This window comes from Pholis gunnellus, assembly GCF_910591455.1.
Source record: "Pholis gunnellus genome assembly, chromosome: 22".
In the NCBI taxonomy this organism is placed as follows: domain Eukaryota; kingdom Metazoa; phylum Chordata; class Actinopteri; order Perciformes; family Pholidae; genus Pholis; species Pholis gunnellus.
In genome coordinates, this window is record NC_136549.1 from 6102350 (window position 1) to 6124916 (window position 22567).

The 22567-nt window shown below is 42.9% G+C and overlaps 1 protein-coding gene across 1 annotated transcript; it reads right to left on the reverse strand.

The window, feature by feature from the left end:
- Window positions 1-210: 210 nt before the first annotated feature.
- Window positions 211-20292, reverse strand: LOC306713637 (monocarboxylate transporter 2). The gene is made up of 5 exons (XM_079183406.1): window positions 20232-20292; window positions 11405-11650; window positions 4419-4562; window positions 2489-3292; window positions 211-2073 (listed from the first exon to the last, which is right to left on the reverse strand). Exons 2-5 carry the CDS (start codon window positions 11619-11621, stop codon window positions 1793-1795), a joined length of 1446 nt encoding a protein of 481 aa, XP_079039532.1. The 5' UTR covers window positions 11622-11650; window positions 20232-20292; the 3' UTR covers window positions 211-1792.
- Between the last annotated feature and the right edge of the window lie 2275 nt (window positions 20293-22567).

The following is a 22567-nucleotide window of genomic DNA, read 5'->3' on the forward strand; positions in this document are numbered from 1 at the left end:
TTTACACAGACATGTTAGGAGACAAACGGAGCACACGACACTGGTCACCGCAGAAAAAGTGGGTCACATTTAACACCGAGGTTGATCAGCTTTGTACTGTATAATACAATTACAATACATTACATTTAAGGCAATGTATCATAGAATGGAGTGTCGCGCTGTCCACAACAAACACATTTCCCTGGATACCTGCATTAAAATATGAGGAATGATATTGCTCATGGGCTCTGTGTGTAGAAATGCCACTATTATGCAGATGGTTTTTGGTCATTAATACCTTGTTAAGGCCCACAGAGGAAATTACATTCAACCATAATTAAACTTGTTTAATTGCAGCATTTTTCTGAAATGCTGTTTGGGGCCATTTCTCTTTCGGCAAACTTTATACGAGTGCAATACGGAACACTCGATGACGTACAGGAAGCATTTTATGACTTGATCGAAAGTATTAAAGTGGGACATTTGCGCAGGTTTTTACGACACCACGTAACAGTGCGAAGGCGGGCAGCATAATGCGCGGGCAACCGGCGTCGCCAGCTGTGAACACATCTGTTCATTATTTTTGGAAGTGGGAATTTTATGGCACCCGAATGCCATTTTAAAATACACAGTGCAATTAGGATTTTGAGCTCTTGCTTGACACATATCACCAGATGGATCGACCATTTCCGGGTGCACTGGGATTGCTGAACGCCGCATTCACACCGCGAGCAACACAATCAACAAGTCATCAGGAGTTTTTCACAGCGCTGACCAACCGAGGCTGACACCATCAAGGCAGATTTTCGCTCCTATTTTGTTCCACGTTGATATGATTTAATGGACATTAGCCTGAAATCGTAACATTCGATTCCCATCTTTCAAAGCAGCAACTTTGATGTGAAAGACTACTGGGCATTCAGAACCTCCGACGTGTCCACAATTTCTCAAAAAAAATGCTCATAAACCAAGTTGCTCGTGGTGTGAACGCACCGTTAGGAATGCACGAACCGTTGACTTTTCACTTTCCTCGAGTGCCAAGAATTCAGTGTGTTGTGAAGGATAGAAAACTATTCAGACTGCGGTTTGAGCATGAATTCAGTTTGCTGGTGCTGTTGGAACAGTGGCGACACGCTGATGCTGCATTCACGTCATATCGGAAGACGCAGCAGGAAAGAGAGGAGTGACTCTTGTTGCTACGGATTGGAATATTGAACTTGTCGGGACATATGGCGATAACTAAAATCAGCCATAAACAAACTGCAACAGATAACTTCTTCCTTTTTTTTTTTTAGCAGAGTGGATTGTCTGACTGAAATGAACTCACTTTTTAATTATCTGCTTCTGCAACATCCGTGGATTTGCTGCCATGTTAACCATCAGTTTTGGAGTTCCTACAGAAACTAAAATCCCACATCCTGATCGTTACTGCCACTAGGTGCCTGATGTGAATGTACTTCCCCCCCTGTTGCAGTCTTGTATTTACAGTAAATCCGATATGAGGTGAACGTGGCAAAAAACATTATACAGTTAGCACTACAGTTTTCCACTCAGTTTTCAGACTTTTTGCCTCATATGCATGCAGTATCTTACACTTTTCTCTGTGGTTAAACATCTCTGTTATAGTCGCTGATGCTCTTTGACAAACGGATATCGAGCCTCCTCCAGTTGTTGCTTTGGCAGTTAGTTTCATGGAAGTGCAGAGGACCCCGAATAGAGCGTGGTGGACCACCGAGAGGCACCTCTTGGCTTGGAGCTCAGTTTGATCGTAGTGGAGGGAGGTGAGGGTGAGCTGTTGGCGGAGCAGAGGGATCTAGATGTTGGTTTCCCGCTGCATAGGTTCACCGTCCTTTTCGCTTTTGCCGACCAGGTCATCCGACGCCTGGGCCTCCCCGTCAGCCTCCTTCTGATCCAGAACTTTGTCCGGATCTTCCGTCTCAGTCCGTTTGTACATCTCTGCACACTTGCGCTCGCGCTCCAAGAGTCTGTAGTTAATGAAGTTCCCGATGAAGAGCCAAATACTGGCCAAAATCACGACAGCGCCGCAGCAGAAATACATGGCCTTGTAGTTTTTTGTGAGATCAACCAGTTTCCCTGCAAGACAACACAAGGTTTTAAGATGCTGAAGTATCTGCGCAGTTATAACATCTTAAGTATTACCACGTAGAACTGAGATGTAATTTATGAAAAACATGGCTAAATGTCAACTGTCACTGGTACTGTTTGAACATATTGTCCCATTGGCAACCGAGCTATCTTATTGAGCTTTTGTGACTTGATGAGCATGCGTATATTAGCAGTTAGCTCACAGGTTGATGGTAGTTTGCCAACAAGCTACTGCAAATAGTCACAACTTCTTAAAACACTGTACCTTTCTGGTGTGACTGGGCCTTATTAATATTGTGAACCAACTCTAATAACCAGAAGAGCTAAGAACACTTGAAAGTACAGGCAGTAAAAACCGTGCATGTAATGGAATGAAATATGCTCTCAGACAGACTGATCGTACCTGCTAGAGGTGGACCAATGAGGACCGGGCAGCACTCCACAATGGTGGTGAGTCCCACAGCACTGGAGAACTTCTGAGGCCCAACCAGGTCCATCAGCGTCTCGAACAGCACTGAGCTGACCATGCCAAAAGCAAAGCCGAAGAACATCGCATACACCACCAGACCGGTGTAGCTTTCCACCAGTGGGCAAAGCATGTGGCACACTCCATTGTACAGCACAGCGAAGCTGAAGAAGTACTGGATATTGGGCCGGACCCAGCGCGAGTTGGCCAGTAGCCCCATTGAGGGCCTGGCAAACATGTCAACAAAAGCCAGAATTGAGAGCAGGAAGGCCGCTGAGTACTCATCCACGCCCATGTCTTTAGCGAAGGCTGCAAGGAAGACAATCGGTGCAAAGAAGCCCAGAAACATGATGACGTTGCCCGTCAGGTAAATGAGGAAGCCGCGATGCTTGAAGAGGGACAAGTCCAGGTACTTGTTGAATATTTGCCAGGCAGTGTGCTTCTCCTTTGTCGTGGTGGTAATGGCGGCTATCTCTTCGTCCTTCTTGAGCTTGCCGGGCGGTGGCCCCAGAGGCCTCATGAGGGACCCGGCCACACAGCAGTTCAATACCAGGCCACCCAGGATGAGGAAGCTGCCTCTCCAGCCGAACTGGTTGAAGAGGTACTGGTTGAGAGGAGCCAGGGTGCTGAGGAACACCGGACTCCCGGCCATCGCCAGCCCGTTGGCGATGGGACGCTTCTTACAGAAGTATCTGCCTATCATAGTCAGTGCTGGCTGCAGGTTGAAGGCTAGTCCAAGTCCTATGAGCAGAGATGACAGACGTGCATTAGACTTAATTAAGTAACAATGATGTGGCAACTGTTAATGTACCAATGCTAAAGAACACTAAAAATGATCTATTTTACTTCCTATTCACCTATAAAAGAAACCAAGTAACTGTTTACCTCTGACGTACTTGCTTTAAGAACTAGCTAGCAACAATGGGTGATTAGCCATGCTAGCACCACGGCTCTAAGGATTGTCCAACACTGTGATTCATAATAAGTACCTGCAAAACTAATGAGGTTCCCATCAGCCTCAGTTGTATTTTGAGTTTAACGCTAATTAGAAATCGTTAAACGCTAAATTACGATGCTGAAAAAGCTAAACATAATACTTGCTAAACATCTGCATGCTAGCATGGTCATTGTGAGCATGCTGCCATGCTAGTGTTAGCATTTAGCTCAAAGCACCACTATTCCTCAATGCAGCCTCACAGGATGTTAAACCAGAGAGACAATCTCACTTATACAAAAGGTGGCTGGATAAGTTTTAGAATTTGTAATGCAAAGAGTTGTTCCAACAATAATTTGGAGTAAATCTAAAAAAGTATTTTTTCTATTGCTGTTATACATTTCCCAAAGGCTTTGCCTTTTTGCACACATTCCCTCTTTCAAATGAAATGCCATAAAGGCTTCTTTAAGTAATATTTAATTTTAATATTATTATTGAATTAATAATTAAAAGCCTTGGTGCAGAACATGGCACAGTTATCAGTTTGCTTTCTACACGTGAGTATTGATCACTAGATGGTAGATTAAAGTAATTTCATTTGGATTTAAATGGGCTGTGGAATAAGAGTTGTGCTGCTTCTACAGTAAATATGTGAAATATGTCTAAAATATTTGGTGAAGCCCAACTAGAGAAGGAAACATTTCAGCTTTGTAGCCTGCTATTTGTCAACCTCTACTAAGACTAAGTTTTAAGTAGCATTTATAATCATGTTAAAACACAGGATAATGCAATTAAGGCAAGAACCAGAATAGATTGAATAAACCAGGGAAACGTTGCTCCTGCAACAACACTTTTATTTTGAACCTGCTAATTGGAAGTAGCGGCTCATCAAATGGACTTAAAATGGACTTAAGTGGACTTAGATGGACTTACCACCAATAACTCCTATGCAGAGGTAAAGCTGCACCACGCTGGTACAGAAGGAAGCTAGGATCATGCCAGTGGCACAGAGACAGCCCCCCATCATGACGATGGGCCTGCAGCCGTATGTGTTGACCAGTATGCTGCTGATGGGACCTGGAGCAAAGGGAAAAGATGAGGTCAACCCACGAATGTCGGATGTTTACAGTAGGCAGGATAACTGAAAGTGAGTGCATAATGATTTAATCTGGTTAGTGCTGCACGCCAGCGGGAGCCCCGCTTCTATTTATAGAAGCAACTAAGCGGTTTCAATTTTTAAGCACGGCACTCCCATCGCCTCGTGCCAAATTCAATTAAGCGAAGTGACTGACAGACTTTCATACAAGACTGTCAGTTTCTATTCAGTATGTTTTTTAACATGCTTTTTCTATATGGGAAAAAACCTTTAGGTGCATCAATCAACATTCGATTCTCCAGTCATTCATACAAGCCAAAATACACACATGACAAAGCACTCTCTCATTTCTGTAGTATGTTATGTTTATATTCAGGCCGACCTCTTTGTCACAGAGAGCCGGCAGAAAAAGTCTTAAATGAGGTTAGTTAGATTGTGACCGAATCCCCACTTTAACTATATTATCTAAATGACTTAATAGAAAGTGAAAACAAAAAGGTCAACTGTAATATTATTAACCAAACTGCCCAAATTAAACGTCTGTTGGATCTTGCACAGCCACCTGGTTCAACTTTGACAGATTGTACTTACGGTACCAGAAGTCAGGGTTTGTTTACAACCTATTTGATGATCACATTTCTGAATGAGTATTTAAAAAAGGGGCATTTCCCCCCAAAATCTAAAATAGATATTTTTCCTCTTACCTGTAATGCTATTTATCAATCTAGATTGTTATGGTGAGAGTTGCCGTAGAGATGTTTGCCTCCTCTCCAATATAATGGGATGAGATGGCACTCTGCTGGTGGTGCTTAAAGCACCAAAAAAGACATCGGAAAAACGTAACAGCAATGTCTCTTTCTAGAGACCCGGTTACTCAAGATAATCCACAGACCTTGTTGTGTGCAGTTTCATGGAGGAACTATGGTTGAAAGAAAAAGGTTCCTCCACGAAACGGATCACAAATTTGTGTCTCTTTAGCAGCTAAATGCTACACCAGCTAGTTGCTAACTTTGTCAGTGGGCTGTTAAGTCGCATACAGTTGGTTTATCAGAGGTTTTTTGTTGCAGCCTGCTGCACTGAACTATAGAGCACTTCAATTGTGGGCTGAAAAAAAATAAACTTGCAACAAATGCTAACAGTTGCTAAAATGTTAGCATGACTGGTAGGGATGAAAACTACAGCCACAGAATACATGACGGACAGAAAGACCAAACCCATTGAAATTGCAACGACTCAGCATCTGTATTCTCAGTCATCACTGTAAATGTTGTCCAGTCGACAATGAGGTGAATCATGAGTATAACTTCAGAAAAGCCAATACCTTTCTGGGCTGAGGAAAGTTGTTTTCATTCCTGGGATATGTTGAATTTTTGCGACTCGGTTCACTGAATTTCTGAGAGAAGAGTAAGACTCTATATTTTAAATAATATTTGTGCTGTGTCACTTTATCTTCCATTGTTTAAATTTCTCCATTTGCGGTGTATGAGAGCATTTGATCAGTTTCATACATCTTGGTACATTACATGCTATGAATACTGAGGCTGCTCGAAGCACTTATCTGCATCTTATAATTGACACCGTCCCCTCGCCCTATGCCGAATCTTAAGCACAGGAGGTGTGAATCGAATAGGGAGGGCGAAAAGTAATGAAAGATGTATTTTTCTGAAATAATACTCTCATTACCAGCCAGAAGATGTATCACATTTCTGCCAGGCCCAGTGCAATTTAAAAAGCCACAACGGGCGAGGAGTCATCTGACTTAATTTGCTCCGCATGAATCTTTTTTCGACCTTGAGGAAAGTTCCCCCTCATTTGCATCCAGCGCAGCGATCAGTATTCTCGGGGGCTCGGCGGGACCCGAATTGGCCCGAGATGAGGAAGCCCCTGAGCCTGCACATTACCTCCCTTGAAAAAGGCTTATCATCTCCTGGCCAGACGCAGCGTGGACTTCATTTCACGGTGGACAAAAGCCCAAACTAAATATAACCACCTAGATCCCAAAAGGGAATGACACATAAAGAAATGTGTCGAACCGTGTTTTTTTAGTTTTTTTTATCCACGACCCTTTTAATGTGAGCTGCAGCGACGAGGCCGGTTCAGCTCGTTGATGGCGCGAGGATGCTGGCCATCCATCACACTTCAAAGAGGATAAAGTCGACAGAAATGGAAGCAAACTGCTTTTCTGCAGCGAAGGGGACACGGACACGGTGTCCAGCCAGCCCATTACACAGATATTTGCAGGCATTGTGATAAAAGTTTATACACATTTTGGAGTTGACATGAGGCCTTTGAGGTGAAGTTTAGAGCGGTCTAACAGCGGGCAGGATCACACTGGATGATGTAAAGGTTACAGAAATGGGTTTTACCACCAGATAAGACGCAAATGAGAGCAGTAAATCAAAACGTCATTATTTTAATGCTAAACCAAAAGACGCTACAACGCCCTGTAATAAATGAGGGGAACTCATGTGTGATGATTCTCTGTGGGTTCGTCACTCCAAGGGACGGCCTTCACATTACATGTAATCAGTTAATCATATGTCAACATAAAAATATTGATTATAGCAATTTCAAATATTTCTCCAGGAACAATCTTTCCGTTACTTTGGAGAATTTACAGAGCTAACCGACAACATTTGGATGACTTTTGTCCCGAGGAGACCGGTTGACGGCACGCTTTATGGGTTATGTAATCTATAGTAACAAGCCCGGTAGAAGACTGCGGAGGCTAACCGCTCGACCAGTTAAGAGTAAATCCACGTTCAAGAAAACCTTTTTCAGAGCAAAGAGAAAAATAATGTTGAAAAAGCTTTTGTGCAGTTGAGAATAATGGTTTAAAGCACCGACTGAGTCTTAATCAAGTTGGAAATAAAAAGTAATTAACGGCACCTGGTATTCTCTAAAGACAAGCGTGGCAAACACAATGTATAAAAGAAATATAAAAGGATTACTGCAATGCTTCCCGGAAACATAAATTGCGGTTTCATTTTGCCTCATGATAAACCACTTGACAGGTGTGTTTTCGTGACCTTTTTTTTTTTTTTTTGGCACCCTGGCATCTACCTGTGTCTATGACTGACAGTGAATAGAATGCAGGCGTGCATTGTTTTCATGCTGCCTCGCCCAAGGTCAAGTCTCTCTCTCTCTCTCTCTCTCTCTCTCTGTGTGCGCGTCTCTCTGGATTAGCGACGCTGATCCGACACGGACGCGCAGCCTGCAGCTTAAAAGACGTCATCACAGAGCGACGCTCGCTGCGCTGCCTGAGGGAACGAGTGACGGTCGCTGGCTTCACAGCGGTCTGATGTGACGCAATGAAGGGTCGAGCTGAAAGAATGCCCAACCCTGCTTTTCAAAAGGACAGAGTGATAATAAATGAGTGCCGACATGCGGAGTTTAGAGCTTGGAAACCGCCTGCTCTCACTTCACTTCTAAGCTTATACCCAACTTAGAACAAAGGGCCCTTGTTGTCCATTATTTCACGTTAGTAGCAGCACATTATAATATATAATTAAGACACATAGCTATTATGGATTATTGATCTTCTCTCTATCCTTGAAAAAAAAAGAAGAAAGATGTCTTTGTTGGAAAAGCTGTTCGCCAATTCATTTGCATGGTCGCTCAGGCAACTGACTATGCAAATCGTTAGAGGGCAAGTTTGTTATGCTGCAAAGATATCTTGTTAGAGACACGCTCAGGTTTGCAGGACACACTTTATTACACGAGAAGGTCAGACAGAGAAAGTGCATTAACATGACCCTGAGTGATGTCTTTGAAGCAACACATATTAAAGTTACGGTATAAAGCTTGAGCAACCGTTTCAGAGTCTGGGGGATCAGTTTGTCTACATTGTTAGTTGATAAAGACTAGATTGCTTTGCTTCCCGTGGTCCTGTAGGAGCAGGCGAGTCACAAGAAAGCTACAAAACTACACAACTGAGCAGTTGTGATGGCTCTTAATTAAAGCTCTGAAATCTTGAATCTTGGTCCAGAAACTGAACCAACTGTAATTGTGGCTAATGATCACGTCCATTCATTCAATTTATGATGAACTAATAATATACTCACAAAGAAAATGATGCTGTAAACATCCCAAAGTAGTCAAAGTGAATCTCTGTCTCTGTCTAAAAACAAGCCTGATTTATATTTTGAGTTTGTGAAAAGGTTGTAGACGTAATGTTTGCACTGGACAGTAGTGAGGAATAAAAGGTCCTTTCTGCAATATAGAGTGATTGGATAAATATTACTGGGTGTCTTGAGGCTGTCGGTCATTATCAGGCAGGTTCACAGTTCTGACTGAGCTGTGTAAACACCAACACACACACACACACACAGCAGTGGGGAAAGAGGTGTCAAACGGTGATTGCTTCATCAGCGTAAGAGGCAGAACAAGAGAGCAGATGTTTTAATGAATAGCTGATGAGTGCAATCAATGTGAATAAATGAGTAACAAGAGCCGCTCGCTTAGGAGCTGCACATATTGACGCCGTCACCACATGATAATGACATACAGTCGTTGAAAAGGTTGAAGCAGCGCTCGGCGATAAGTGCAGAACCGTGACGTGGTCCGACGCACACTTTAAGGATTGATCTCTCGGGGAGGTCAGAGGTCAGCCAAGATGCTTTTTCCTTTCTCCAAAAACAGAATATTTTTGTTCCGATATTATTATAACGCCGTGTCATTGCAGAGCTGTGCTGTCGGAGATAAACGACGACTGGTTTGAATGAAGGTACGTGCCAAGAAGACAATCTCTGCCGGAGCAGAGTGGTGGTCCGTTCCATTACAGGTGATGTTTAGAGTGTCCGGTGCAACACAGGATGCTCACCTGGACACCGACCTGCATACCTGCATGCATGAATACATGTGCCACTTAAGAACAAATCTGTTCATATAAGTGGTTCTGACATTAAGGTCCACTCAAACCTACCGTATCTTTGTCATTCATTTACTGACCTTTCTTGTTACTTTTTGGCCGACACATGTGCTGATAGCGATTCATCTTAAACAAGCCAGTATGTAGCCAGGCAGCGTGAACTTAGAATTGATTTCATTTGATCGGGATGATGCAATTTAACATAGTTCCAATCCAGAGCACCAAAGCCAAGTGCTGCAAGAGAGTTTATAGTAATAATACTAATTTTCAACTCTTGTCCCCACAACACTTGATTTAATGAGCTTTCAGAGAGGGACTAGTCAGCACGGCAGTAACTGATTAACCTCATTTACCAGCATTTGCTGCCTGTTCTTTTTCACAGATAAGTGTCCACAATACAAAACAAACTTTAGCGTCTTTAGTCCACGTGCGACTCAAGAGTTATAGGAAGACAGTCTTGAGTTGAAGCAGTTACTTAATTGCTGTTACTGCCTGTTGGTGAAAGCTGCGCTATAAAAACATGGGGAAACGAGCTTTCCAGTACTGCTGTGGACCGGTACAGATGGGGACGACAGCAGCGGATCGAGTGACAGGAGGATTACAGCGTGGACAGATGGCAGCCGTGGCACTGCCAAGCAGAAAGCTGCGGGGCCGAAGCCAGAGTGGGAAATAGAGCAGGTGATCAGCGCAATAAGGTGGAGAAGATGACCTACGAATAAAACACATTCTGAGCCTTCAAAGGATTCTTATTCGACAGCGCTGTGGCGCGGTCCTTTGAGATAACATTTAAAATCCCTTTTGAATTTATACAAAGCATCATTTGCATGCTTTTATAGTAAATGCCATTTTTCCATTTTTCATCAACAGGTACATTTTATGTCGGTTTCTGATACTGATATACGTTCTCATTTGTTGCCTCAGCTCGGCAGAACATGGTGGTTTCGTGGCTCAGCACGTGACGCCGCGTCTGCATCTTGTGCTTTCAAAATCCAGGTCACGATCTGATGACACAACCGACTTCCATCTCTATCCCTCGAACAGCAAACAAAGTGTCCCGAGTCCAGCAAGAGCTCAACAAGACCAAACACACTGTTGAGTAAATCACAACAGCGTCTGCCCCAGGAAACAACGCACCACCTCTGCGCAACCAAAATAATCCCCCACGGCACGCGGAACGATATGAAGTCTCAAAGAGACTCAAAGAGAAAAGAAGAAAAGATTAACATTGTGATTTGAGGGATCACAGTGGATTCAAGCTCTTCCGGGGTGAACAGCACCATTATAGTTTATTATTATTGTAATAAATGAAGATGCATGAGCCAATTTTTTTTAACTTCCTTTTTACAAAGTAGAACTGGAACGAAGGTTTATCTTTGCTCAGAAATAAGTGTTTCATTGGAGTTTGTTTTGACCTGTGTACTAAAATAAGACTTTTTTTCTCCAAACCACAGCACTTCTATGCTACGCTAGCAACTGAATATATACGGAATGTAGACATGGTGCTTTAGCTTTTTAATGATTGTAACGGTGAATAAATACCGACTCGGCTTTACATTGTCGTTCCTTAATTTCATTGTCTTCCGTCTCGACCACCAGGTGATGTGGTGGTTCACTTTCACACTGATCTGTAGCTTTAGCTTCCATCTTTATCTATTTCACTGCTGGATCAGGTTGAAATCCTGGATTTATCCTTCAAACGCATATTGTAGACCGTTCTGTCCGGCTCTTTCTGAAAAATCTGATTAATTTCCTAGTGAGTGCAGTTAGTGACAGACAGTGTGGGTTCCATGGTAGCTCTGACAGCTTGATGGAGTAGCACTGGGGGGGGGCGGAGCTTACAGACTTCAACAAATAACCGCAGTTGTGATTTTAGATTAGATTTGCTTCCACAAGAAAATAAAAATTTCAGCAACTATAAAAGACTATAAAGTTGAAATCATGAAATCGACTCACCTGCAGCATACATGACCGCAAGCATGATGGAGGAGATCCACGCGATCTGGCTGTAGGAGGCATCGAAGATGATCTGGATGTCTTTGAAGTAGACGGTGATGGCCTTGGGGAACGCGTACGAGAAGCCTATGGAGATGAAAGATGCCAACACCACGGGCCACCCCCAACCGCCGTCTGGTGGGGGCACGGCGGGGGGACCTGTGGACGGGGGCGGCATCACTGGCCCACCTCAACGCTGACTATTCACTGCAACGACAAGACAGGAAAGGGACAGAAGGAACATGAAATATCACCACCAGCATTCTGTGACTCGCGTCTTAGGACAATGTCAAAGATCATCAACTGACAATACATATCCGATCACCAGCTGTGGCTCATATTGACAGTATACACAAGACAGGTGTGGGATCGTAACGGTGGTAAATAAATATGCGCCTTTATTTAGACGAACTGCCAGTGGTAATGCGTCACGAGAGGGACAAGGACATACCAGGGCTCCGTATCCTGCATGGCACTGATTATCGGTTTCAGAGGGCGTGCACTCACTTTCACCTGAGAGACCAGAGCAGCCCTGCCCAGTGTTCACCTTGAGGTCCGCTGATGGAGGCGTTTCAGAGCAGGGGCTGCTGTGAACAATGCAAACACTCCCTATTTACACATAGTGAAGACTATTTCCACAGCTACACTTCATCCTTTTTTTCTTTTTCTTTTTTTTTTAAACAAGCGAACTGTCAAGGAGAAACACACACACACACACACACACATAGTATAAAATGTAGCTGTTGTGTTTTAGCGCTTGCTAACCTCATTAGCGTCACCTTCCTAATCAGCCAGGAATAACTTACTGCTGTATAATTAGCTCAGGGTGCATACTGAGGCCGTGGCTACACTTGTCTTTTTAATGGCAGATTTGTGATCTGATGCCCCATGGGACATATTTCGTGGTCAAAGGGGGCGTCTGTAAAACGGCGGATAAACATTGAAAAGACAAGTGAAACCACGGCCTGAGATGACGACAGCTAGTTTGGGTTTCACATAAATGAACAGCCAGTGGAAGAATCAACAGGTTTATTTAGAAATGATTCGAGATTGCCAGAGCTAGATGTGGTTGCTAATAATTGCAGCAGCTACCTGTAGCAGAACAGATACGTTAAAGGGGCCACGCACTGGTTTTACACATCAAGCTCAGTTTATTTCATGGTCATGGTCATGGTTATACTACTCGGTTTATCATATATGAAGTATAGTATATTGTGTTCTGTTGCTCTGTAGGAAGTTGAAAACACACTCCCGATTGTGTAATCAGGGTTGCAGCCTGATGTGATGAGGGTTGCATTATGGGAATTTAAAGACCTCTACTTTTTTTACCTTAGCCTATAGTCGGGTCTGAAAGTCATCTCGGCCTCTGCTGCTTCAATTTGGACAATTCTTCTTTCTTTTTTTAAACAATCTGTCTTATAACTTTATGTAAGTCCTGTGTAAAAATACCCCTTTAAATAGTTTTATTTTCCCATTTACAACAATATAGATCAGACTTCCTTATTCATGCTAATGCAGCTACATTTGAAAATGCATATTTTCTTCTCTTTTGGGCTCCCACTCACAGTGGATACAATGATTTTAGAAAAAGTTATTTTTTAACTTCCCAGTGGAATGACATCTGCTGTAAAAATAATATGCATTATACGAGCAGGTTGAATCTGAATGTAAAACGAAGCTGCTTTGGTGCTCCTGCTGCTGACAGACAGGTACCAACACAATGTAATGTTGGTGGAAGTCGACATCTTACAGCAGCAAGCTTCATTCAAGAACATCAAAGCCTTACAAGAGGAAATGGACACTTCAGTCTTCAGAGTGTCTGTAAATGACCCATGAACACCAGCCACCAACATCAATAAATAATGCCGCTCCCGCCTGATCAGGTTGTGATGTTGTGGTGACTCACAATACACTGAGATCCATTACGTGCCAACAGGAAGCCATCAGTGGGATGACTCACACATTTGGCAAGTGTTTTAAAAAATGATTCAACTTATTAATCAAGTTCTTTATACGGACTGAAGAAATACAGGAAATAAGGGGAAGCTTCTGGAGGCTGGAAAGTGCCACCAAAATAATTGTAAACTTGTTCATGGGTTTGAATCATTAACTTACATTTCTAAAGCTTGACATAACCTTTGTCATCACTACAAGCGACACCTTTCACGTTACACATTTGATCCATTGTAAATATACAAATATTTATTATTATTGCTTATTTTTTTAAACTTTGTGCTTCAACAGAAATCTCTCCGGTCCTCATTTTGGGATGTTTATTTACATAAAAATGAAATATAATTGAGTCACCCAGACATCCCTGAATGGACGCAGAAACGGGGAAAACAGAAAAAGGACAAAATGTGTTCCAAAAATGAGACATTATGAATGAAATTCTACTGATTAGGTTATGAATTTTTGTGGAACATGCTTTCATTTACAAACTGATTTTGTGATGGTGGTTGTCTACACACTACAGGAAATGTTGCATTGGAACATTGGTATGAGCTGTTATAATGCTTTTAACTGGGTGGATGACTGAAGACCAACAAACTGAAACTGGCCTGGTGCATGGAAATATAATCCTCTGTGTATACGCGTTGTATTGCCCCTTTTAATTTAATCAAAGTTGGAGATTATGTCTTTCCATATACAGTCTAATAATCCACCGCTAATCAGATTACAGGCTGTCCACACAGCAGCACTCAGCGTAGATACTGGTTTTGATTGATTGAACGTGACGACAATGCACGGACAAACCTCAGAACTCATAAGCAGCTTAAGTTGATGGGCTCGAATATGAAGCTCAAAACCGATTGACCAGAAAATAGCAGCTAAGGATGGGGGGGGACGAGGCGCACTTTCAGACAAGCTTGACGAATTTAGTTTATGATCAACCACATTAAGTACCTAAGAAGTCAAACAGGAGCAAAGTCGCCCTTCAGTTTCCACAATGTCAACGCTTCCTCTTCGCTTTAGAAGCCCAGATCCTCATCATGTGCCTCTGTGTCCTTCACCTGACCCCACTGACTGAGAGAGCAGCAGACAGGAGGAGTGGCCGACAGCACAGGTGTGTTAAAACACAAACTGTACTCCAGTGACACCAAGGTAGCCTCAAAATATCCGCGGTCTGGTTTGTGGGGAGCCACCTATCTGTCCACACCCACTATTAGGTTCTAAATCGGCAACTAGCAGCACTTGTTGGTCGAGATGTCTGATGATAATTAAACTTGGGAAATTATCTTCATTTCCCTCCACATAGAAACGTCATAGGTCAGCAGCGACATACCGGTATGCCAGTACTCGCTTATTTCACCCCTCATCAACCGGCAGGCCCGGTGAATATTTAGTGTACGTCAGTTCCTGCCATAATTATTAGAAGCGAATGGAATTACAGATATAAAGCCTTGGCTCTACTTTCCCTGTGTATGCGAAAGCCACGCGTTAATAGAGCGGCAGCTTCAGTCCTCCGGAGTGTCTAGACGGGATGCCTTCAGGCGTAGGTCCCCAACACGCAATCATTGTACCTGTGCAGACAGCTTTATTGATTAAAAATATCTGTTCTATCGTTTACAAGAACAAACTAAAGATCAACAGAAGACGGACAGAGAGCTTCTCTATAAGCTGATTTTGGCCAATCGTGCATGTTGTGCTTGTGTAAACATAGCGGCGGTGGACGAGAGCCTGCGGACAGAGCTGATTGAATTAGGTTTAGAATTAGAGGATGCCTTCACGTCACCTGGGTCACTTCACTGTCTCCGACGCAGCCGTGTGTGTGTGTGTGTGTGTGTGTGAGTACTTGGGAGGAGCTGAGCCCGACAAGAGTGAGCAGAGACGTGCGCTGCAGCAGCGTGATAATAAATTACAGGACAACATTAACAAGGACTAATAAAAAGCACCGGTGATGTCTCCGGTCTTTAATAATTTAGCACCGGAGTTTTGGTCCACATCCCAACCTTCAGATGACGTAAAAACTAGAGTGAAGTTTGTCTGTTCTGGGCTGCTGTAGAAACATTGTGGTGCAACATGGTTATACACGGCTTAAAACATAGTTATGCATGTTATATTCCATTTCTGTTACACATTGTTCCATTAAATGCTTCTCCTTGTGTGTTGCTGGGTGGGGCTACACACACAGTGTCCCCTGCATGTACTTGAGATGACTGCTAGAAAATTGTTGATCCTCCTCAAACAACAGAGCTGAGTGAGCGGCACGGAGACGGCGGGAGTTCAGGGACCAAAATAGTGGTTCTATAATCAAATCATCCCAAACTGGCAAAAGCTAATCAGGTTGCGCTACACAGCAGTACACTATAGGAGTGCATCTCACGTGTGCGTCTGTCTGTGTGACCTCCAAGGGCATCGCTAAGTACCTTGGCAGAAAGCCTGAAAGACTGCATTCTTTGTAGCGTGGACCAGACACAGGGTCTCCGGTTTAATTCACAACAGGGGCCAAGCTGGGCCCTCTGTGTTGTATTTCAGACCAGTTTAAGTGGAGGAGGCGTTCAAGGGTGTGGCTGTCAAGGTGAGAGGCCGGAGGCAAACCACAGCGCATGCACAAAGAGATGTTAAATCCCGGATGGGGTTCTGAAACTTGCATTTAGGTTTCATGCTTGTTACCGTGGCCCTTTCTGAAGCCACAAATCTGAATTTTGGAAAAATTGGGAAGCGTGGGTGGAGCTGAGGTGGGACTAGTCGACCTTTAAACACCAATCTGCTAACATGAAATGTGTTAAAACACACCTTGCCTATAGATTCCTTGTAAGCCCCCAAAGACGCTAAATGCTACGCTATGTTTACGAAAGGTAGTCCCTAAGTTTTTCTGTTTCTGTTGCGTATATTTGGGTTTACCTGAGCTTCAGATTAGATGAGATTAGACATCTTTAAATATCCACTCGGGTGGAAATTTGCCTTTGGCTTCACATGCATTTACTTAAAAGCTTCTTTTGCCTTAAATACATGAGAATAAAACATGAAAACTAAACTAAGTAAGTAATAAACGGACTAAACGGTTGGGATAAAAGTTCAAAATTATTAACTGACTTTGTATTTTGAGAGAATTTTAAACAGAGTTTTCAATACAGTCAAGACTTTTTGGAGCCAGCAATTAAAACGGGAAGAAAAGAACCGCAACGGTACCATTCAGAGGAGGAAGAACTCCTCCCCTCCATTCCCCACACTGATTAAAGCTTTCTTTTGACTTCTTCGCTGCTAAGTGGACTCACTTTTTCCTACTTTCACTGATAGTCGGCCAGTGATTACTCAGTAACGGTGTCTTAATGTGGGCTTTTGTGAAGCTCTTGACTTGAACTGTAATGAAGGACGACAGAAGGTTAGCCGACTGACAGGTGCCGAGGTGGGAACGTGACTTTAATGAGAGTTCGGGGGCAAGAGGACGTTCCCACTCAACCTGTGGACGTGGCTCTGCCTCGTAATATTTGTTGAGACCTTGAACAGCAGAAGGATTCAACGGTTCCAGTTAAACACCAGTCAGATAAAACAGGTGCGGTAAGCCCTGTCGAACTCAACAAAAGGAAGCATGACCTTAACAGTCAGCGACCCACAACCCCCCCTACCAACCCGACTCTCATGAGACTTCAAGTTATGGCAACGCAGGATTAGCGCTAAGGTAACCTTGGAGTAACAGTACTCACTTTGTTGTACAAACGGTTCATCATTAACCCAACCGGGAACACTGTGGGTGTTGGCCGACCCACGCGCTTTCGTTCCTCTTATCAAGAGTCTTATCTCACTACCGTGACCCCCCCCCCCCCCCCCCGTAAGCACACTCGCCCCTTGATCTCGAGCACCAACAAAATGCCACTGAAACAATGGCTCCCTCTGAAAGCTGCTCTCTGAGACGAGAAAGGGCCACCACACACCGCGGGTCTTCCCATAAAATACACTAAGACGTTAATACCGTTTCAACTTATTGGTCGGGCCCTGAACCTTGATCAAAAAAATGAACTTTCAAGTGGTTTTATAGATTTCCATAAACACACGTCTGACCATTAAAACTGGATGGCAGGCCTCTGCAAAAACATAAGAATTCTCCCAACCTGTGAGTTACTGACATAAAAGAAAGCACATTCATGCAGCGCAGTGCTTCTTGGTTGTTTAAAAATGAAGAGAAAAAAGAGGACCCTTACATCACCTACACACAACTACACTTCTGTGGACACAACAGCATGCTGGGATTCAGTCCATCCATTCCACTTTTCCCATGCGGGCCTGTCAACACCTACATTCAACATCCAATCCAAAGCTCCCGCTTCTCTCCACGCCTCTGAACACGTCATGGAGGTCAGAGGCACCGGTCTCCGTTACATTTTTGTTTCAGCACTTAGAGCATGAGTGCTTATGTGGGAAATGAAATGTCATACATCGAGCATTTAACAGAGCATCTTCAGATTATGGAGATTAAATGGAATCATCCTGTTAATTTTAAGAGGTCAGTGTAATTAATATTAAAACAAAAATGTTGATGGAAACGCAAGTCTGTCAGCTTCTATCAGTCTTTGTATTTACTTATTTCGTTTAATCTATTATCAGGGTTAGACATGGTGTCAAATTTGTAAAGAAATCTGTTGAATGTTACACAACAGGACGATGGCGCTGTTCTTAAACAAAGCTAAAAAAGTTAGTTGTGAGAATGTTGTCCAACCTTTAAGGGTGTACTAAAGTGTTAGGGTTAGTTTCCAGGTCATTACGTGAGTAACTTGTTCTTAAAGTGGAGTACAATGCCTTGTTCTGTATCAGGTGTTGTTAGCACGCATCAGCACGTTTGTGTCCACAACAAACTTCCCCCAGAGAACATGGAAGGAGGTCCTGGACTTGAAACCTGATACAAACGTTAAAAAAAAAAATAACACCCACAGAAATGTTTTCATATCTGCGAGCTACACAAAAGCACAACCCTGTCAGTGTCATTAATTATATACTATGCGAGTACAACCTCAACAACAAAATATGGCAAAAATGTGGACCTTTAAACACCCAAGTAATGAAACATGGCCGAAGGCCAAAACCTGGATGCCAGCAGGAGCAACCCCCCCCCCCCCCCCCCCCCCAAAATCTGATTATATTCAAACAGCCACCAAACAGGTCTAAAGGAGCCTTTGCCAACACTACCGACCATCATGTAGAAAAAAATTAAATACATCTTTTTCTTCTTTTTCTACATCTTCTACATCTTTTTACATCTTAAAATGTCCTTAACAACAAGAAAACTTTGTGAAAGCGAATGCAAACTGTGTATTGATCCTCCTATAGCTACAGTGATAGTAAATGATAGGAAAACGTGCTTTTTCACTTTCTTGGCGGGAATTAGATGAGAAGATTAATATCACTCCCACGTGTGTACGGCAGTTATGAAGCTGCCACCAAGCAGGTTAGCGTAGCTCCAGGAAGTGACTGCACCTGGCCAGGAAATTAGTCCTGCACATACACACCCATAAAAACCACACCATGACGTTTTTACAGTTGAGTCTGTGTACAAAAGGTTAAATAAATGTGATACAACGTGTTTATTTGTGAGGTTAGGCGCGGGCAGGTGGATAATGTTAGCTTTGGCCGGGGCCCAGCTAGCTGTTTGTAACGCTACCCGTGCTAAGCTAGGCTAACCAGCTGCTGGCTGCTGTAGCCTCATATTTTGGGTACAGACATGAGAGTGGTATATCTTTTCTAAAAAGATTTTAAAAGTGTATAAGCTACTTTATAAAGCAAAATTGTGTCACTTTTGAAAGAGAAAATAAAACAAATCTCGACACATTTCAATATACTTGATGCAGACCTGACCATTAGCTTGTGGAGGCTGATGTTAGCAAATATTAGCTAAATGTAGGTCGATGATACAGTTTTGCTGACATGAGTCAGTTCTCTGACTTAATGACTCTTTTTTTCCAACATTTTGTTTTAGCATTGAGCTCAAAGTCACGTCCTGTAATTGTTACATGTGGCCACAGTGGCTGCTGTTCAGTAGAAATGATATGAACTCCTTTCAAGATGATTTAGATGCTCTTCCACACTAGTAGCAAGAGAGGGGAATAAAAGCTGATGGTTTATTTCAATATCTGACTCACCTTCCTGTTCAGTCTAAATAAACACAGAGCATTGATACATTTTCCAGTGGAAAAAACAGTGACATGAAGTTGTTCTTACAGCTCACCAGCTGACCCGGTGAGCTGTTTTGTGCCAAATTGACTCATGAAAAAAAATGAAGTTTTCTAAATGAAACTCAATGTTTGCTGATATTTGGAGGAAACCAGTAAAAGTTGGACTCCCATCAGGGAAACTAGGCGGGAAGGTCGGGATGCAACAGCAGAGTGACTCCTCAGCACTGCAGCCCAATCATATGATGCTGCTGATGTAAGGGACAGGGACCGGATGAAGCCAGTTTAAATGCCCAAGGCCTACATGGACTAAACCGGGCGCTCACACTCAAAGTTACGTTAGCTTTCAAAAAAAAATAAAAATGAAATAGTTTCCTCCATGAAATTCACGGCACGGCAGCGTGGAGATGGATTTACACCTCTCTCTCCAAAATGCTCCTGAACGCATCACAGAATGTAATCAAGCATCCACTCGCGCAGTCTAACGCTAAGCCCTTTCGCTTTATATATATATATATATGTATATTAATTATATATTTCTCATTCATGGCAGCACATGCTCATCTCTGCATACGTCCCGACAACGCCAAAAAGCCCCGGTTAATCCTGCCGGTCACCGGCAGCGGCGGCTCGTCTTTCAGCGACATCAGCGATAAACAGACATTAAAATGATGCTTTACCTTTTGAGGTGGGATAAAGGCGCGCGCGTGTGTGTGTGTCCTGTGCAGGCTGCCGGCTCGGTGTGACCTTGGATCAGAGAGATGCGTGTCTGTTGTGGAAGGCTCTTGTGTTTGAATTTCCTGAGTGAGCCGCTGTGTGACGTGACGCTCCCGCGGGCTGTGGAGGGCGGCGCTGCCTGCCTCCTGCGTCTATTTTAGACCAGAGCTGCTCCGAAGGATTCACTCAGTCATTCAGTACTCGTTACTCGTTACATGCTCCTCAACCCTCCTCCCGTGCAGGCCTACTGCACTGTTTCTCTCTGCTCTGGCGTGTCCCACGCGGGCGATGGAAACACTGGCACTTATCTGATAGATAGAGCTGTCACCTGATAGGACATGAAGTAACACAGTGATTATTTTCATTCTTAGTTTGGCAGAAAATACATTACCAGAACTCAAACATATTTGCATTGTTATCATATAGGCTAAGCACAAAATCATTACAATTGTGAAGCTGGAACAACGCAATGTTTGAGTGTTTTCGTTATCTTTATTATATCTATATTTTTTCTTTTATTCAGAATACTAATAGTAACAATAACAAGCAGAAGGAGCTGATTTAGTCGGCATGTAACCGGTTAAAGTAGCTGAAATGTCATTTAAAGAGTGAGAGATTTGAAGTGTCTGAATGAATTTTGAAACACGATTGTATCAATATATTAAAATTCACAAAAATATACAAAACGTAAATCTCGCACAACCACGAAATGTGAAAGCAGTAATAAAGAGTATCAAGGGTCTAAAATTAAATTAAAGGGTCGTCATTTTATTTTTCTGTTTACAAGGGCCTACTACTACTACTACTACTATACTACTACTATAATAATAATAATAATAAAAAATCTGAAGTGGCAGTTTAAATGGTAGCTGAAAGTTGAATTATCAGTTAAATGCTATATGAAGTGTTGACTTAAGTCAGTGTCTGTTGAGCTGAATGTCCTGAAAACAAGTCCAATGTCCAGTTGAATTTCAGGCACTGAAAGCAGCTGAAATGTCGCTCAGAAAGGTAGCAGATAGATTTTCTGTACATTGACTTCCACTCTTTCATTATCAGATGTGCTTTGCGTGCGTAAAGCCGCTGGCATCCCCAGTGGAAAAACTCAATCTGGGTCATTTGAGCTCAATCCCGCTGGATTAATGTGAAGGGGGTCACAGTGAAGCCTGTGCATATGGTGAGAGTTGACTTGCCGAATGCAGAAGAAGAAGACATTTAAGAAACAACTGCACACGGAAAACAACGGGTGTCATATGAAGTCACCAATATGGAAAATTAAAAATCCGATGAGCTGAAATAAGAAGGCAAGAGCGGTTACTTGGCTTGTTATGAAGGTGCAGAAAGATACAGAAGCAATCCAACTCGTGTTCTGGTTTTGGAAGTGACTCGCTCACGTTCATGATAACAATTTCATTTTCAGGAGGATTTGCAAGATAATCGCTCAAACAGTCGCTTAGTCATTTCTTCAACTCCCTGTGCGTGAATCGTTTTCATTCCTATGCTCTACTGTACGTGTAAACACAAGATGTTGCCTCATTGTGTTTCAGGTGGATTTGTTCAAGTTTAGTTGCCGACAGACAAAATAACTGTAACTTCGGCATGAACTCTTCCTCTGTGGTGTCTCCTGCCGCTGAATTTAAAACAACAATTAAAACACAATTTCATTCTGTTCGACTGCATGTATCTCCCTTTTACCCCATAATGCCTTGTGAGCTGCATCCTTTTTCACTTGGACAGATGAACCGAACTTAAAGAGGACACTGTAGTGTTTTTTTTTTAGCTCAGACGATGCTGGCCGTTAGCTTGCCCCAGAGGTTGGTCATTAAATTTTCATTCCTAAAAACGCATCAGTATAGCAAAGTTGCTGAAAATAACTTTAGTGAGATGCTCTCTCCCTCTTCTTCCATCCTGTCAGGCATATTTGCCCCTACGTTCAGATACATCCCGACGTGTGTACACGCAGTACTGTGTATGCACAGGGAATCATGGCATGTGGCCAAATGACACAATGGATTACCTACAGGAAATATATCCTGCTCCAATCAAAGATGTTACGTGTCACATTACGTGTCAAGAAATGTCATACTTGTGCACATTATGACCAGGGATAGGCTCTAAAAGGGATTTAAAAATCTTGACTATAAGAGCACCATTAGTAATTCAACATCTTGCCAAACATGCTTGGACTGCCAAGGCAGCATTTTACCTGCAGCCATGCTCTGTCCCGAAGTTGTCCTTCCTGATGGGGTTTTTACTAAATAACGCATCAACTAACAAGAGTTCAGGTGTTCACCTCTGATTA